Source organism: Stenella coeruleoalba (genome assembly GCF_951394435.1).
Source record: "Stenella coeruleoalba genome assembly, chromosome: 5".
NCBI lineage: Eukaryota > Metazoa > Chordata > Mammalia > Artiodactyla > Delphinidae > Stenella > Stenella coeruleoalba.
The window spans coordinates 37,204,343-37,224,142 of NC_137150.1; the positions used below are offsets into that span (position 1 = coordinate 37,204,343).

At 42.0% G+C, this 19,800-nt stretch overlaps 1 protein-coding gene across 6 annotated transcripts in view; it reads left to right on the forward strand.

Moving 5' to 3' along the window:
- TIPARP (TCDD inducible poly(ADP-ribose) polymerase) overlaps nucleotides 1–19,800 on the forward strand; it is a 65,871-nt gene that overhangs the window by 21,464 nt on the left and 24,607 nt on the right. Inside the window, exons 2-4 of one of the 6 annotated variants that reach the window (XM_079921534.1) lie at nucleotides 12,959–13,045; nucleotides 15,014–15,574; nucleotides 18,427–19,383. In XM_079921534.1, the coding sequence (XP_079777660.1) occupies nucleotides 18,467–19,383 (917 nt within the window). In that variant the 5' untranslated portion in view covers nucleotides 12,959–13,045; nucleotides 15,014–15,574; nucleotides 18,427–18,466. Of the gene's footprint in view, nucleotides 1–12,837; nucleotides 13,046–15,013; nucleotides 15,680–16,040; nucleotides 16,126–18,426; nucleotides 19,384–19,800 lie in introns of those variants that run through there. The other 5 variants (XM_079921537.1, XM_079921535.1, XM_079921538.1 and 2 more) reach the window with 5 other exon arrangements.

The window sequence follows — 19,800 nt, forward strand, 5'->3', positions numbered from 1 at the left end:
TTTCCAGACCACTACTTCCCTACCCTCTTCTAACAAAAAATTGCTTCCAGGGGGCCCTGCTATTTGGCTAAACTACCCTCTCTTCCTTTCTTCTGGTAGATATTATTATATACTGAACAGTCTTCTGTTCTTTGCACTAAATACTGGGCAGTGGTTCTCAAACTCTTCTGGATATTCCAGATCACCTGGGAACTCGGTAAAAATACACAGAAGTCCAGGCCCTATCCTACTTCAACCAGCCTGTCTCTGTATCTTCTAAGGCTCCCTCAAGTTTGAGAACCACTGGCCTTGGACATATGGCTTGCAGTCTTTACCCCAACCTTTGCCAACATCGTGGGTACGTTATCATCAGAGTCACAAAGATGACTCTGCCAGCACCAGACCTTTCATTTCTTGACCTCTTCACCCTCAGTGACCTTCTACTCACTCCTTCAGAGCCAGCCTGTCCCACAGCCACACCCTGGACCTTGTCGGCATTATCTCATTAATGTGCGGAAGCAATGTCTCTTGCCTCCTACTGGCTTCCTACAATTCCTTCCTCAGCCCCTGGCCATCTATCTGGTGGCAGCTCCTTCCAGCCCATCTTGAAATCTGAGATAGCTCCAGACTGCATCTTCCCACAGGCCCCCACGTGGTCTAGGAGAAATACCCACCCCTACCCCACCGCTGGGAGAGGTGCTCCCAATGCAGCCTTACCACTCGCCCCTCTCCCCTTTGGTCAGAGCTTCTCTTACCAGTCCTTACACTTTTCAAACTTAAGGAGGCACATTTGAAGTTCTTCAGGTTGCTTCCTTAAAGTATCTCTCTCACTTGGTTTAAGAAGAGAGGAGAACCATTCCCTTCACCTGGCGGGGGGGTGGGGACGGAAAGAAAAAGCCAAGGTATTCCAACAATTCTCCAAAGAAAACTTCTCTCAATTTTTCAGCTCTTGTGCTTATACAAACTCCAGTTGGGTGGATTAAAGGTCACAAAACCAGTTTGACCTCTCTTTACAAGTTCTGCATTGGTGGTATAGCCCCTCATTATAGCACCTATTGTTTTCTTCTCAGTCTTTAGGCCAAAACTAAAACAGAAAGAGCCCCAACTGAACATCCTGTTTACACACACACTGCTCCCTAATTTAGGAAATGGCTAGTTCATTTGTTGAACAATTTTCACTAGGACCATTCCTTGACCTTAAGGGGACCCTTCCCTAATTCGTGGTCCCATTTACTTTCACCACTAGCCTTCTCCCGCCTCCCTGCATCACAGGTTAGATTTCATGGTTCCTACTCTCGGTAATCCTCTTGCCAATGCCATAAATTTCCTTGTCTCCTTATCTTTTCCTCATATCAATCTGGAAAAACCTCCATCCTGGATGAACTCAACAGCCTACAGCCTCCATGCCTGCACCCAGGCAGCTGTGCACCACACTTTAGAAACACAAAAGGGCAAGTTGGTATGACTATAATTTTAAGGTCACTAGCTCTAGGCCCTTACTGCCAACAATTCTGTTATATTTCTTGGAGAACACAGAAGTCATTATACTGTAACACCTTCTCCCTAGCAAATTTGCCACCCAACCTTCAACTGCACCCATCCTATTCTCTTTCCCTCCTGTTAAAATAGAGATATTCCCCCTTTGGTCCAAGACCAATGCCTCTGTTTCTTCTTTGGATCTCATTCCCTCTCACCTTCTTAGGAACCATACACCATTAATTATCCCTTCTTCCATCTGGATTCCTATCGGTGTCTAAATATACTAAAGTCTCCCCTAGATTAACAAACCTGTAACAGCTTACACTTTATAAAGTACTGTGCATCACTATTATGCTAAGTACTTCATATATGCAAATTATTTAGTCATCATATTACCCTCTGAAGTAGGTAGTATTTTTATCTCCATTTTTTAAAGAGGAAACAGATTCAGAGAGATTACATAACTTGCCCAAGATCACACAGCTGATGAGTAAAGTGGGATTCAAACCCAAGGAGTTTGGTTCCACAGCCTTTTCTATTCTCTGGATTCCCTGTTGGTCTGTTTTTGTTGTCTGTTGTTTCTCCAGATTTTCCATTTCATTGTCTTGTCTCCTCCATGAACTGCTTATTCCCCCCATCCTGCTCTAACTTTTATTATGATAAATTCAAAATTTACAGAAAAGCTGCAAGAATAGTGCAGTGGACCCCTATATATACTTTACTGAGATTCACACACATAAATAGGTGTATACACACACACACACACACACACACACACACACACACACACACACACAGAGGCAGTTACACAATGACATGATTCAAATTTCAGTTACCATGGTATACTAACTGTAATTGCGTAAAGACTTCCCTGCCAGAGCTTCAAATAGCTACATAATGAACAGATGCCCATGATGATCGGTGACAGTGACCAATCATGACACTTCTTTCAAAAATCCATCAGATTGGTCACTGCACATCTGTTACTCAGTTCATGCAGACAGCAAAGCATGCAATTGTGTTGCCTCCTTGTGTCTCAGTGATAAACTCACATGACATTTTATAAAAATGGATACTGATCAAAAAAGATGAAAGTGCAGGAAAGAAATTAAAAGTGTTAATGCTAAAAGTGAAATTCCAATCAAACATAAATGGAGTTGTAGAAGACAGAACTGGGAATATTGACACTGCCACCATTAGAAAGACTCTAGATATGCAGCCAGAGGAGCTTAGTGAAGGCAAACCTATCAAGATTAATGAGGAAAGTGGTTGTGATGAAAAGGATGAAGATGTCCCGGGAGAAGTGACATTAGCAAAAACTTCACATTAAAAGAGCTTCTGGAGATATTTCACAGCATTGTAAGTGCAAATGATAAAAGGATGCAAGCTGATCCAAACTTAGAAAGGAGTATGACAATTTGCAAAGGCACAGAGAAGATTCTATATAGTTAGTTATATGATCAGAAGAACTGTTCAAACTACTCTCAGTGTTTTACAAAGAAAATATTTTAATCGTCAGTGTTTCTAATGGTTTAAATTACAGTATACTAAATAAAAATTAGTTTTACTAGTATTTCATTTTCCTACATTTATAACTGACCATAAGAGTTCATAGTGTTTTGACAAAACTGTTTAAAAGTCATGCAACAGTGGTAATTTTCCCCATTGATTATTAAAAATAAGTTTGCACAGTTTCACTTTACACAGTCATTTCTGAGTCCTGTACTACCATGCAAAGTGAGGACTGCATATATGTATACATATATATATTTTTTTTTTGCCTGAGCCATTTGAAAGTACTCTGCAGATATCATAATGCTTCATCCCCTAAATATTTCAACATGTATCTCTATCTCTTAAGAACTGGGGCATTCTTCTAGGTAATCACAATACCTCTCTTACCACTCTCAAGAACTTTAACATTGATACCATATCTAATATTCATTATGTATTCAAATTTTCCCAGCTGTCTGAATAATATCCTTTGTAGCATTTTTTAAAATCCAATGGCTACATAAAGGCCAAACATAGCCTTTAGTTGCCTTTAACGTAGAATAGTTCTGCTGCTTTTTTTTTCTTTTCTTCTCCTGACATTCATATTCTTTAATGAGTTCTGTAGAGTGTCCCACTACTTGGATTTGTGTGATTGTTCTCTCATGCTTAGATCTAGATATTTATGTTCTAGAACTTGTTTCCTTCACCTGCCCTCCTCCCATTTCCCAATCAGTGCCCAGGTAGCTATGGTAAGGTATGGTGAAATTTCTGTAATGTCCTTCTCTCCTTTTTATTCCTTTCTCTCTCCTTAACCAAGTAACCAACCAATCCTCTTCTCTCAAAAAAAAACAAAACCAATCTACTCTAAGTAACTCCCTCAACCCTGCCACACATTCTTATGACTGACTGAAATTCCATCATCCATTCCCTTCATTCTGTCGTTTCTAGGAGAGTCTCTCTTTTCACCCCTTGGGTGCTCAAATGCCTGCACATTCTCTATCCCAATCAAAATCTGCTCTCAAGAAAAGACTTAAAACCCTCATATTCAAAGTGAACTGACTACCAGCAGTTTAAAAAGGCACATCTCCCAGGGGAAGATTTGCCTTTTAGCAAAGTTCTGTGGAGATATATGCCCAGTGCTCAGCCAGTTGCCAGGGCATAATAGAGTCTCTAATTTTTTGTTGAATTAAATTGCCTTATAGCTCAGCAGGCAAGTTAGAGATTTCCATATCAAACTCTGTCTTCATTAAAGCACTGCTTTCAGTGGTATCTCTTTCTACTGATAAGTTCATATAGGAGGGCTAGAGTCTTGGATGACCAGGTGGGCATTTGAAGAAAATCTTTGTAATATTGTTGTTTTACTCTTGGCAAACAAAGTAATTCTTGTAATATAATTTTCATGGATGGCTTGTCTCATGAACTAGTTTATAAACTTGAATTCAGAGAAAACAAAGTTATGATATCTTAAGGTCTCATTCTCCCACGACTCCTAACACATGCCTTACCTGTAATCAAAGTTCAACAGATGTATACATTTGACAAGAATACTACATAGATGATGGTTTGTCCTCTTTTGTTCATCATATCACAAGGTATATAATGTCTGTTCGTAGTCATTTAAGTTTTATCATTGGGTTAAGGTGGTGTGTGAGATTTCTTTGTCAGATTATCTCTTTCCTTTAATTATTAATGAGTACTGTATAAGGAGGTACTTAGAGACTATGTGAATATTTTATTTTCCAGCCTTTCACCCAGTAGTGTTAACATCCATTGATAACCCTTCCCTTCTCAGTTATTATTTTGGTGGTTACAAAATGAAGATTTTCTAATCCCATCAATCCATCTACATTTATTACCTGACATTTTTCTGTAAAGAAGAGCTTTCCTTCCTCTCTTGCACCCTACCCCCACCCCCTGCCTTTTTTTTTGAGTATTTTAATTGACTCATGGATCCTTTTTCATTCAGTATGCTATAATGAATTGCCATCGTTATTTTTATCTTTCAGATTGCCCTGTTTTGGCTAGTAGGAGGACCTTTAATCTGGCTTCTGTGTCTTTTGACATATCCCATTCGTTTGGAATGCTTATTTGGTTGCTTTTAATTGAGTGCCAGATATTGCATTTGGATAATTGTACAAATAGTTGGAGGCCTACAATAACATCTTTCTCCAAGGAGGATTTATGTTTGCTTCTGGCAAGAGGTTAAGGACACTAGCAATCCTAGATCATTTTAATCCAATTGGAGAACCTGAGAGGATTTGAAGCTGGGAGGGCTGGTCTATTTCTGGTTTACCCTCACTCCCAATGCAGTTCTTTGGGTCCCAACCCAAAACCTGGCGTCACTCCCTTTGACCTTCCCTGAACTTCAGTTTTTATACCCCTATCCCTGCTAGTCTGTCAAAAGTTCTGTTCAGCTTCTTAGCCACCTCTTTGGAAAAAGTGGCTTGAAATGTTCTGCTCACCTCTGAGTTTTCTTCTCTCAGGTCTTATTACCTTAAATCTTTGTGTTAGCTCTTGGAGTAATTTTTAAAGTATTTTTTTCCCAGCTTTTGTGGGTCTTCTGGGTAAGGTGCTAGCCTGAATTACCTAATCCATTACTAGAAGTGGAAGTTCTCCTGACCCCAGAGTTGACTTTTAAAAATAAAGTATGGTCACATCATCTTTCTAATTTAAACACTTCAGTGACTGCCTATCTTTCTGCAGAATTGTTAATTAGGCCTGAACGTCTACATCCCCAAATCATCTCCAGCCACTCTCCCTCTCACTTTCTGCTTTCCAAACCCACTCACTCTTTTTTGCATGCCACACCTTCACAATTCTGGCTTTGCACTTGCCGTTCCCATCTCCTGACCGCTGTTCATTTCTCCCACCCATCTCCCTCTGAGCTAGTTAATGCTTACTTAATCATCAGAGCTCAGTCAAATGTTTCTTCACCAAGGAAGCTTTCCCTGGCTCTCCCTGCCTAGGCAGGTCTCAGTGATGGCACCATGCTCTTCTGCAAAGAACTTAGTGAGGTTTGTAAGTTTAGGTTGTTCTGAGTGATTATTCAAGTAAAACCTGTCATCTTCCATATCCTATATGAAGGCAGGGATCATGTCTGTTCTGCTCACCATTGCACACTCAGCAACTGTTTGTGGCAGGCATTCAATAAGATAGAAGAATGAATAAAAATAATTGTCAATCAACAAGTCCTTTTCTGGGTCACTTATCTATGCAATTAGCCCACTTATTTTTACCAACAGGTCCTCATGTAGGGTTTCGTTGATGCAGCTAAAATTTCCTGGCTTTTAACTTTGAAGTCTGATAAAAAAACAGTTTCGGTTTCCATTTCTCTTATGGTCACACTGATTTCATGTCTATAGGACATTATTTTTAACCAAAGACACACTGTTTTTTTGATGACTTTACAAAACTTTGAAACCAAGAGTTATCCTAGGTTTCAATAATCGTCGAGAAAAAGCCAGTTCAGATCCTTGATTTCCAATTTAGTTAAGTCTTCAGAAAGTGAAAAAAGTCAGAGTCTCAGGCAGGTGATGAAGTCAAAATAATACGGCAAATAATGTTGCAAATATTTTGTTTAATATAGATTTCCCTGACAGAGTAAATTTCCATCTGTTTTGCATTTGAAAATAAAAGACAGCTGTTTTGTAGGCAAGAAGTCAATAAATAATGGGAACTCTAATTGATACTATAGATTTCTCTTTTAAAACCAGACTTAGGCTTACATTGCTAGAAACTTGTATGCACCTGTACCAATTGTTAATTTTCATACTGTAATATGCTTGACTTGGATATTTTTCTTTCTGTAAACTCATAGAACACACAAGTGTCAACTGTTTCTTTAGACTCTAATTTCTTACTCAGCTTCCCCAAATGGGGTCTTCATTGACCAAGTTAGGTAATAGGAACTGTAAATTAGCTTAGATTTACAGGGATTACAGCTTGCCTCAGCTGGAGAAATATGAAATGAGTGGACACCACTGGGCAACACCTCACTTTCAGGCTTTGTGAAAATAAATCTCCCTCATCTACAAATGAAGAATGCAGCCCAGTACTCTTTTTAAAAGACACACGTTTAGGGACTTCCCTGGTGGTCCAGTGGTTAAGACTCCGTGCTCCCAAGGCAGGGGGCCCAGGTTCAATCCCTGGTCAGGGAACTAGATCCCACATGCCACAATGAAGATCCCGTGTGCTGCAACTAAGACCCAGCGCAGCCAAATAAATAAGTAAATATTTAAAAAAGTAAAATAAAAGCTAGCCCTAGTCCCACCAGGGTCCCTAAGTTTAAAAAACATAAAATAAAATAAAAGACACATATTTAGGCCCTCCTAATTAACCTTTATGTCAAATGGAGGAACCAATGTATTCACCATGTAGGTTTAGAAATGGGGAAATTCTTAGATATGATAGCAAACAGTCCCAACTTTTCTCCTAAACTCTAGTCTTCTTATCTACTAACCATCTCCTCTTTGTTTTTGCTGCGTTGGGTCTTAGTTGCGGTACACGGGATCTTTGCTGAGGCCCATCGGATCTTTCGTTGTGGCATGCAGGCTTCGCTCTAGTTGTGGTGTGCGGGTTTTCTCTTTCTAGTTGTGGCGCACAGGCTCCAGGGCGTGTGGGCTCTGTAGTTGTGGTGCACAGGCTCTCTCATTGAGGCATGTGAGCTCAGTAGTTGTGGCGCATGGGCTTAGTTGCCCCATGGCATGTGGGATCTTAGTTCCCTGACCAGGGATCGAACCTGTGTCCCCTGCCTTGGAAGGCGGATTCTTTACCACTGGACCACCGGGGAAGCCCCTAACCATCTCCTCTTAATGTGTCCAAAACTACACTCTTGTTTCCCTTTGCTCCCAAAAGCCTGCCTTCCACAATCTTCACCCATCTCAATAAATGACAATTCCATTTTCCTAATTGCTAAGCTGAAAACTGAGGGATCATCCCTGGTTCTTCAGTTTCCCTCATAAACTGTGTCCAATTCAACAGCAAATCCTCTCAGTTCTACCCTTATCATGCTTCCAGAATCTAATCACATCTCGCCACTGCCACGGTTAGTACACTGGTCCAAGCTACCATAATCTCTTGCCTACACCAATAAATGATCTTCCTGCTTTTACTACTGCCATCCTACAAGGCTCTTCTACACCCAGTAGCCAGAGTAATCCTTTTAAAATGTAAATTATGTAGATTTCTGTCTCAAGTTGGAGTACAAACTCCTTACCATGGGCCTAAAAGATATGAGATCTGGTCTCTGGCCACTCCTTTGACCTCTTCAGCAGAACTTCCTTTCATTCATTCCACTCCAATCAAACTGGCCTCTCTGATTTTTTTTTCTAATATGCCAAGCTTGCCTCTACTTCAGATGCTATTCCATCTACCTGGAATGTTCTTCCCCTGATATCCTCATGGCTAGCTCCTTTATCTTCCTCAGACTTCTGCTTAAATGTTTCCCTTTAGGAAATGCCTTTCCTGAACAGCACATCATTTTTAAAAAGCACCATCTTACCCAGAGTGACTATACATCTCGATTTATCCAGGACAGTCCTGGTTTTATTGGCATCGTCTTAACATAATTGTGAATAATTACTCTCAATGTGTCCTTGTGTGATATATTATGTGGTTGTCCACCCTTAACATGTCTTATTTTTACAGCTTTCACCACTACCTGATATCACCTGTCTGTCTCCTCCCATTAGAATATTTGATAAGAGTTAACCATTTGTTCTATTCTCTAGTATCCCTAGCACTTAGAAATGTCTAGAACATAAATACTCAGTAAATGGGTTGAGTGAATAGGACATTAAGTACCCGATAATGTCAAGTGCTCTCCTGGGAACCAGAGAGGAAAAGATAAATAAGACAGTCTATATTCAACGTACCAGCCCCACCTGAGAGATTCTGGTTCGACTGGTCTTGTGTAGAGACTAGAAACGGATGTATACATATAGGGTGTGTGTGTGTGTACACATATATATAGTCAGTGGCTCAAGTGATTATCACAGCCAAGTTGCAAACCTATGGTCTAGGAGCTATATGCCTGTAGAGGAGTCAGAGGTGAAAGGCAAGTGCACTTCAGAGCCATCTCTTTTCAGTGAATGGCTAGGATGTCCAATCTGCCAAAATCATCATATTGAGTTTGGACATTAGCATTAAAATTTATGCTCTGTACATGATCTTGCCCAGTGTGGCTGGCCAGGGCTACTGATGAATTAAATTCCTAAATTCTGTTTTTGTCACTGGAAACAGTGTTTACTGTAGGGATAGAGTACTGGTTTTACAGAGCCTGAACAGCAAGACTGGGAACTATTTATGGTCCAGAATGTTTTAAGACAATATAAAAAGTAGGGACAGGGAAGTTGTCCATGGAGAACAGATTCTGGGACTTGATGAAAATGAGCAGTTGGACACAATTTATTTGCTGCAGGGAATAGCTTTGTAATCAAACCTGTGCATAACCCTAATTATATCCTTAGGATAAATTTACACAGTAGAAATGCTGTTAACTCAGATGATCTCTGCATACAATTTTCAAGATCATCTTTAATTACTTGGGAATTCACTTATTTAAAAAGTAAACTTTTTCTTATTAAATTTAGGAGTACTTCAAGAAGAAACAATTGAGTTGCTTAACATTCTAAGGAATAATGATTCTAGATACTTCAAGAAATCTTGGTAATTCTCTCCTCTGACAATTTATAGTCAGGCTTAACTCTTCCTCACTATGTATTCTTAGCACTTTGCAGGTGTAACTCTATTATAGCACTTACCACACTATAGTGCATTTATTTGTTTTCCTGTTTGGCCATACCCTCCACATCTCCTTTCCCTCCCAGCACTTACCTACCCCTGCTCCAAGTCCACCTCCCCAACCCCAGAGTGTTTTAAACTCTGAACTCTTAAAGCAGCAGTGCCTAGAACATCTTCAAAGTGCAGAATCCTCTGCCCTCTGAGATTTTGATTCAGGAGGTCTAGGGTGGGGCTGGGGAATCTGCAGCCAACTTTCCCAGGTGATCTGGGTCGTCAGTTCACAAACAATTGACAGAAAGTAGGAATTATCTTAGTCATCATTGCATAACTAGTACCTGGTACATATACACCCAATAAATGAATAAACTGAATGAATGGCCTGGAAAAAATGTGGGACTTCTCTGAAGGAATCATTTCATATAGACCAAAACCAGTTACATCAGAAAGCACTTTGATTATGTGCTGTGTGAATTACTCAACAGGTCCAAAATGAAGGGGATGAAAGAGCACACTTGGCTGTCATGGATCCTGTGAAGATAAGAACAGTCCAGCAGATGATTGGGCAGTTTACAAATACAAATCTTGGCTAAACAGAATAGCTGGTGATCTGGCATAAGCGTTTTAGAATTCATCCTATTCATATTTTATCTGTATCATTTTCTAGTAAGCCTTCACTTTTCCTAGACATACGTACCTTGTTGCCTCATCAGAGGTGGAGAAAAAAAGTTTCAAGAAAAAGATTATAAATGAGAAATATTTTTAAAACTTGGAAATGGTCTGCAAAGCGAATATTCTATCACTTTATGAAAATATGAATCTTAAGTTTACATTTATCAAGGCATGTTCATGTCAAGCTCTAAACCAACCTACCTCTGAGCTTTGAATTAATTCACCATTCATGCTGATGAAATTCTCTACTTTTAGTTGCTGTGACATATTCTCTAGTAGCTTTTTCCAGTCTTCTCCCACCAACACCATATTTAAGACCCACTTGAGGTAAATACATTTCAGCCAAAATCTTTTCTTACTCTAGGATCCAAGGGTGCAGAACTGCCTCTCAGGAAACTAGGAAATCTTCCTTCAGATACATTCCAGGAGTTGGCCCATTAGTAACAACATCAAGACAGAATTTTCAATAATAGGTTTTATGTTTTAAAACATCAGTAATTCAGTTGCATAATATCAATTCGTCTTTTCTTTCACTTTGAATACAGTACATACATGCACTTTTGAGTTAGAAAATCAGTTTTCCTTATGTACATAGAAAAAATTATAGCTTGGACTTAGCACTCACAGATAAGGAATTGTCAATCTGCCATTTATGCAAATTGGCTGTGTTCTCAGAACAGCATTGCTAAGAGCCAAGGCCTCTGCTTTCAAATCTCAGGTCTTTAATGACTCTCTGAGTCATGCTAGTCAGTTTCCTTCTTGGTGTGGTAACCAGAAATGATTATCTTTCCACCAGAAGGTTGTTGGGGAATTAAGTATTACTGATAATTGTGAAAACAGAAAGGAAGAAAGAGTTATTAACACTTTGAAGCATGTATTCTGTTAATAAAAATGAAAACAGGAGGTCTTTGGTCACTTGAAATTTCAGGTGGTCTCAGCTTTTACATAAGTTGTTCATTGGAAGTGCTATACTGAACTGATCAGTCACGCTAAAGCAAATCCAGCAGACAAGGATAACAGAAATGATCAATAAAAGGAGTACATGGAAAGGTAATTAGAATATTTCAATCCTATAAGCATATTTAAAAGCAATTAAATGGCTTAGGGCCACATACAGAAAGTGTGCACATGCATATGCTATATATGTCGAATGTTATGTTTTGTCTTTTGTAGTTGTGAAGAGCGTTCAAATAGGAGCCACTTCTTACTGGATAATATTTAATCCAGTGACTTGAATGTAGTAGATACTCAGTGAATGAATGATTTTTTTAAAAAGTGAATTAAGTTCAGTGACAAGAAACGAGTTAGGTAAAACTTATTATAGTTACTTGGAATGTTAAACAGCTATTTGTTTAAAAGCTATTTGTTTCCATGTGTTAACATGGAAAACTGCTTATAATATAGTGTTAGGTAAAATAGGAATACACTGTAATGTTATTGTGAAAAACCTGTGAATAAAATAAGACAGCATAACTATAGGAAAATGTTAAAATGGGACTTGAGAAGTTTCAACTATGGGTAGTCTTATGTCTCCTCTCTACTTTCTATTTTTTCTTTAATAAACATGTATTTCTTAATCATATAATTTGGCATATCTGGAATTGGCAGCAAATGCTATAGGAGTTGATGTATTGCTTTGTGATAGCTCTTATATTTCTGACATACTAGATCATGCTGCTGCTGTCTAACTGGTAGAGCCTGCAAGCAGGAAGACTAGTTAGAAGATAACTTATGACAGTTTATGTATTAGCCAAGAATATGTTTAGCTACACATAACAGAAAACAGTTTAACCAAATTGGGGTTTATTTTTCAGACTTACTAAGTCCACGGGTAGCCACTCTAGGGCTGTTGCAGCCTGAATGACCCAGGCTTCTCCTCTTATTCTGCTCCAGGATCCTTAGCTTATAGACTTCATATTTTCCACATCATGTTCACCTTCATTCTTGTCATGAGGTTCCATCTCCATCTTCATGTTAATATTCTAGGAGGAAGAAAAAAAAGGAAGAAATGAATTGGGGTATATCTACATTAGGAAAAAAAGTTCTTTTTTAGACATCTTCACCGTGTGTCTAGAACTATATCCATGGCCACCCAAAAGTGTATGGGATCTAGGGAAAAGCATTTGCGGCTAGGCACATTGCTAGCCCTTCTCCTCAAAAAAAAAGTGTCAGGATCTTTCTAATAAGAAAGAGGTAACAAGCAATGTCTTTCCCTTCTTCTCATGTAAGGAATACTCATCCCCTCCTTTAAAGAAAGAAAAAAATCCCAAAGTCTCTGCAATGAGCTTAGAGTCCAAGATTCAGGAGTCCCAATGATGTGGAGTACTCCCCAGTAAGAGTGTGGATCCTCATGCACCGGCACCAATTTAAAAAGTTATCTGCCTCAATACTCCTATTAAGTAATGATGGATAGACAGGGTACATGATGTTGGTAAAACTCCTATTCAGAAAGGCGAAGATGGAAACACCCAGTGGTCACTGGTCCATAGAACATCTCCTATCCTGTTGGAAAGAGCAAAGATTCCACGCCCTTGCTTAATCAGTCAATTCCTGGTTCTGTTCTTTAGGAGGATCTTACTACTCCATTATATTCCAGGGATCACATCTGAGGCAGACAATGTGGAAGATACATTTTCTGGAGAAGTAAAATTCTAGCAGTCTGAGAAGTCTAGATCCACGAGTGGTGAGTCCAGAATCTGGTGCCATTTTTCCATTTGGGCCAATTGACACTCTGAAAACAGTAATGGAAAGGTTGAGAACTAGCTAGAGTTCTCTGTTGCCTCAAGGGGAGTAACTGGGGAGTGGAGGGTGAAAAATAAGTTGGATTCCAAAGAGCTACATCCTGGGAGTAACTTTTAATTATTAATCCTTGATTGGGGATTAAGGTGATCTGCTCTTAGTCTAAGCATCTCCCAATATTCATGGCCTCAAGCAGTCCCCCTCCCACATAGACTCTGAGCCGGGTAGTGTGACTTGCTTTGGCCAATAACACATTATTAAGCATAACGTAAGCAAAGGCTTGCATAGTGAGGCTTGTCTTCTTGGAATGCTCCCTCTTGGAACCCCGAGAGGGGTCCATGCTGTGAGGAAGCCCAAGTTAGCCACATGAAGAAGCCTTGTAGAGAAAAACCAGGGAATTCAGCCAAGGGCCAGAACAGAGGCCCAAGACATGTGGCCCTAGTTGAGCCAGGCCTCAGCCATCTGAGACACCCCAAGTGAGATTCCAGATATGGAGCAGAGATGAGCCATCTGCACTACGTCCTGACTGAATTCCTGAGCCAGAGAATCCCGGATCATAAGCAAACAAGAGTTGTTGTTTTAAGTCATAAGTTTTGGGGTCATTTGTTCACAGCAATAAATAACTGAAACACTGCTAAAAGAATAAAGAATGTATAACAAGTAACCTAATTGTTGAGAGGGAATAGAATTTAAAATACTTCAAAAGAAGGCATGAAAGGAAAGAAAAGAACACAGAACAGATGAAACAAATAGAAAGCAAACAGTAAAATTCTAGGAAATTCCATATGTGAGTAGGCACACATCAAGCTTTTGTCTCAATACAATTTGTAAAGCCTGGAAATTCTTGACTTTTACTTAGTAGTCCCTGAATTCTGTCCATATCATTCTCACCTTAGTTTAAATGGCATCAAGGCACCTGCCCTGATGCCATTTGTAATAAGCCTGCTGGGGTAGGATACTACCCTTAATCTATTCTTTGCTGATATGTCACTCAGTTTGGTTTAGAACAGTTTAAGAAAGGCTTGGAACCCTAATATTTATTACTACAACCTCTTATTTTTTACAGGCGTCCATGTTTGGTAAGGTAATAGCTGACTTTTTCAACCCAGAATGCCTCCAAGTTACAGAATTAAGCCACTTTAGATTTCAGGCCACATGAAGAGAGTATCTCTTTGCGAGCTGTGTTCCTTTTTCTGCCAGCTGTTGGGGATACAGTCGTGATTAATTTTCTTTGATTTTGACCAGGGCCTCTCCCCCCGCCCGACACACACACATATATGGCGATTATATGAATTTAACGTAGTGTATGTTCCTCCACCGCTGAAAAATTATTCAACAGACTCACCATCCAGGGCATTCTACAATCCAGAAAATATGGAAAATTCACAGGTGGTGTGTATTTTAGAGGTGAGTACATGGTGCTCCGAAAGCTCCATGAGGACAGGCAAGGTGTCTTGGCTGATCAGGGCTGTAGTCTAAGCCTACAGTTCACCCGGCATGCAATAGGCACTCGACAAATTTGTTGAATGAATAAACAAGTCTCTACCGTGTTTGTGGCCTTTAAGACACATATACGTGCTTCTACTGTCAAAACCCAAAGCTAGGTTTCCCTTCTGCAATGCTGAGAATGTTTCCCGTGAAACAGGAATGCGTGCAACCAGGTCGGGCAATCGCAGGCCATGGTGCGCCGCAGGGCCTGCCTGTGCGGAACGGGGCGGGCGACCCCGTCTGGCCGCAACGGCCATAGCAGCTGATTGCCTCCTCTCGGGGTCGGTGGCGTCAGGGGTAGGAGGCCTCTAGTGAGGAGGCAAATAAACAAAGCCAACCGCACAGAAACGGGTTGTTCCGTTTCACATCCTCCCTCGGGTGCCTGAGTTTCCTCCGAACAAAGTGACCCTCCATCTGTCTGCAGGTAGGTGGAGCCCGCCGCACGGTGCGAACCTCCCCTCCTCACAGCCACGCGATCCCAGACGCTTGCGGACGTAGACCCTCCCGGACCCAGCTGGCGGCGAAAGGACACGCCCCCTCCAGGGAGCACGGGGCCGCTGCACGCACACCTCGAGCGCGCCTCCCCGCGAGTAAGCGCGCATGCGCACGCGGGGCGGGCCGCCTACCCGTCACCCACTGAGCTCCTGGTTCCCTCACCCCACCCCAGCCCCCCTGCCTCTCAGGCTCCGCCTCCGCGACGGGGCTGCCGAGAGGAGGCGACCGGAAGCCACTTTAAAGCAGAGCTCGAGGTGACAGGCGAGCGAGCCGGGTCGGGAGTGCAGTCGCGGTTTTCTGCGCTCCCGGCGGCGGAATGGCCCGAGCGCCGCTCGCCGCGTCTCCCGCCTGCGACCCCTAGACTCCCGAGCCCGTCCCCCACGCCCACCCCCACATACCCCCTCCCCCCCCCCCCCCCGGCGCGGACAGTGTAAGCCGGCGGCACCGCGACTCGACTCCTGTGGTCCGTTTTCTCAGGCTGCCTGTTCAGGTAAAGGGCTCCGGGTGGGCTCTGAGGGGCCGAAGAGGGACCCTCGCTGGGAAGGCGGGCGCGGAAGGGGTCGCCGGCCTCGCTGCCGGCTTTCACGGATCCGGGGTGAGTGCTGTTTAGACTGCCTTTTTGTACTGAATTCACTCGGATCCCGTCAATATCAGGACGGCATTGGTTTACACTTCTTAGTCACTTCGGGCCTCTGGCAGGTGTATAAATTGGAGTTAATTCGCTGAAGGGTTTAGTCTGGGGCGCCGGCGTCTCCCCATTCCCACTGGGTCGGGGAGACTCGGGGGTGCGTCTGTGCGGTTGCCCCCGCTGGGCAGACCCTGCGCGCTCTGGGGCGCAGATCGAGGGGGAGGGCACGGCCGCTGAGAGGAGCCTTCCGGAGGACCCGTGTTCCGGCTGCAGCCCAGAAGTTTGAAAGCTGATTTCAGTTTAACTTTGAAGTCGTCGCCTTCCTCCCCGCCGGCCCGAGAAGCGCCCGCCGCGTTTCCCCGGCTCTTCTCGGGTCGAGCCTCCGAGCCTCGCAGGACGGTCTTCGCGGGAAGGTCGGTCGAGGAGAGAAAGAAATTAACTGTGGAAGGCGCCACGAGTGGCTTCTGGAAGGGAGGGCAGCCAGGGCGGGAGTCTCTCGTTGGGTGGGAGGAGGCTGGCCCGGGAGTGTGAGGGCAGGCGGGGGCAGGATGCTCGGGAACACACGGGATGGGCCGCGTTGCGCGGAGTTGGTGCGGCCCGGGGGCCCGAGCTGAGCAAACTACCGCGGCCGGCAGGAGGCGTCGCTCGGACCCGAGCGTTGCGCTGCGCCTGGCCGGAGTGCTGAGTTTGGAGCAGGCAGTTTCCCCGGATGGTGCGAGGGGTCGGGAGTGCGCGAGAACCGGGGGCATCACGAGGTGAAGGGTAGAGCGGTAGGTCGCCTACAGCGGGGACTGGAGGAAGGTGTCCTTCCAATCTTTATTTCTCTGTTATGCAAACTAATTGAGGAACTAGGTTCTAGTGACTTCCCCACTCCAGCCACTCCTCCAGTTCTCTGCCCCTTTCTCGGTTTTATTTCTGAGGTTGACAGAGGGCAAAAACAGGAAAAGTTGTGGCGTGTGTGTATGCACCCGTATAAATGAACTGGGTTTCGTCTGTTTTGCCTTGATTGGGTGTGATAGGAGTGGTGTGTGTGTGTGTGTGTGCGCGCGCGTGTGGGGGAAGGCACAGGCCGGTTTGGTGTGGTGAAGAGGGAATACCACAATCTGTGCCAATTGTGCCTTGAGGCAAGAGCACCAAATGATGAATAATAACGCCTGGTTTGGCTGCTTTCCAGTTGATTTATGTCTTATGTCAAGTCTCTCCTTCATGAAGCTTTCCCTAACAATGCCAGCTCACATTGAACTTTCCTTTTTCTACCTTTTTTTTGTACTTACTGTGTGCATTAAAACCTTGTTATAAAAAAAAAAAACTTTGTTATATACTGTGTTTTTACTTTTTTTGAGTTTGATCATTAAGCACTTTTTACAAATGTACATTTATGAATCTCTCCAATTAGTTCTTTTTAATATTCATTTTTCTGGGTACTCAGTTTTATCATTTTGTTGCTATTGTTGACTCATAAAGCCTCACAGAACTAGGCATTTAATAGGTGCTTTTTCTTCAGTAATTCAGCAAAAAAATATTGTGGAGCACCCACTATGTGCATTGTGCCAGGCACTGTACTGGGTACCTGGGATGCATACTTGATGAAGTCACGAGTCCTTGCATCAAAGATTTCTTTCAGTCTGTTGGACAAGGGAGAAGATTAATTGCTCATCACCACCCCTTTACCACCTGGCACAATGCTCAGTAAATATTTTCAGAATTAGTTAATGAATGCTAGATTGTGGAGGAGACACCATTCATCATTTTACAAAGTTTTCTTTGCTTTTTACTTTAAGTTCCAGTTTCTTTCAAGGGGTCTGATTCTTTGAAGAAAGCACTTTTTTAGTCACTGAGTAGTTCTTTAGGGATCTGAAATTTGGTGGGTTTTTTTTTCTTGTGTTATTTTTCTATGCCTTCATTTGTCTTTTTGAAAAAATGCATATATGTAACTTTTCTGAAGAGAAGGAGGCCCCTTTCTGTATTAGGAAGTTGTGTTTGGTTTCTAAAACAGTGTGCAATGGTTGTTGGTGATGTAGCTTCTGTTACTAACAAGCCCTGATATTCTTCTTCCAGTAGTGGTTATGTTTGGGGATTGCAAAAGTAGACCCTTAACATCCTTGGGGAATATATTGGCAGTTTCTGAATCTAGAAATGCTTCAGTAGGCTTTCTCCCATATAATATTTCGATTGAGAAGCCCCTGTTTCCTGAGTATATCCTTATACCCCAAATTCACTCACAGTTAACTTTGCAGTTTTTCCTGCGTTTGACAAACTTTTTTTTTTTAACAAAGAAATAGTTTTTGTCACCTCATGAGATAGGCAATACATAAACAACTGTGAAGAGAACCACAAAGCAGTAGAGATGTGGTTTCCCCACTGTCATTAGATGCACTTATTTCTACCCCTCACCCTCCACCCCATTCTAGACTTACTGTAAACATTCATACCCCAGCAGAATTACAAGTCGTATATTAAGTCCACAAATAAATGTCAAGAGCCTATTGGAAGATACTATCTCTCTCTCACCTTATCTGTTGTGGGCTTTTGAATAACCTTGGCTGCTTTGGAGCCTTGATTTCTCAGTAAAATTTAAAACTGACCTGTAAAGGTGAAATACAGTATAAGAGGAATGATTTCAGGGACTTAGAGACTAGAACAAAACACGTTGATGAATGAATAGGATTCGGTTGTTGTCAGCTTGTAAATGATATTCTTTCTTTTCCTGGTAGGATTTTTTAGACTGAGGAGCAATTGGAGCTAATCCACATCATGGAAATGGAAACCACCGAACCTGAGCCAGACTGTGTAGTGCAGCCTCCCTCTCCTCCTGATGACTTTTCATGCCAAATGAGACTCTCTGAGAAGATCACTCCATTGAAGACTTGTTTTAAGAAAAAGGATCAGAAGAGATTGGGAGCCGGAACCCTGAGGTCTTTGAGACCAATATTAAATACTTTGTTAGAATCTGGCTCACTTGATGGGGTTTTTAGACCTAGAAATCAGAGTGCAGAAGAGAGCAGCTTACATGAATCTATGGTGAAAAAACCTTTGGAAATCAATCCATCGTGTCCACCAGCAGAAGACAGTATGTCTGTCCTGATTCCTGATGGAACAAATGTCGGGGGCCAGATACCAGAAGCCCATCCTACCACTGATGATCCTGAACAAGTGGTTCCAATCCAGGATCATAGCTTTCCACCAGAAACCATCAGTGGGACAGTGGCAGATTCTACAGCAGGGCACTTCCAGGCTGACCTTTTGCACCCAGTTTCAAGTGATGTTCCTGCTAGTCCTGACTGCATAGACAAAGTCACGGATTACGTTCCAGGGGTTTTCCAAGACAACAGTTTTACAATCCAGTACATTTTGGATACCAGTGATAAGTTGAATACTGAGCTCTTTCAGGACAAAAGTGAAGAGGCCTCCCTTGACCTTGTGTTTGAGCTGGTGAACCAGCTACAGTACCACACTCACCAAGAGAACGGAATTGAAATTTGCATGGACTTTTTGCAAGGCACTTGTATTTATGGCAGGGATTGTTTGAAGCACCACACGGTCTTGCCGTATCATTGGCAGATCAAGAGGACAACTACTCAGAAGTGGCAGAGTGTATCCAATGATTCCCAGGAGCACTTGGAAAGATTTTACTGTAACCCAGAGAATGATAGAATGAGAATGAAGTATGGGTATGTATTTATAACTACTTTAAAGCTATTATTAAATCCTATAGAGAAGGTAAAGAGGCTTTAGTAGGGTAGTTTCTTTCAGTAGTAACCTAACAGGTTTTTTTTTTTTTCTACTGTTATTCTTTTGGCTGTATGCTATCCTGATTTTTCATGGCAGTTGAATGCAGGCTATTTATCTAACCAGACAATGAAGGTTTTATGATTTGAACAATTCAAATGTCACTCTGTGCAATATGTGTGTGACTGAGAAGTTGCATATACATTGAGTGTTGTGAATCAAATACTATTTTAATCATACAGGAGAGCTTGCTTTTGAAAGAAAATCCATGGAGAATCTTATAAATTACGAATGCCTAATTTATCTAATTTTAAAGTTTTGTATATTGAGTAGTTCCTGTTTTTTAAAGGAAAATAGTA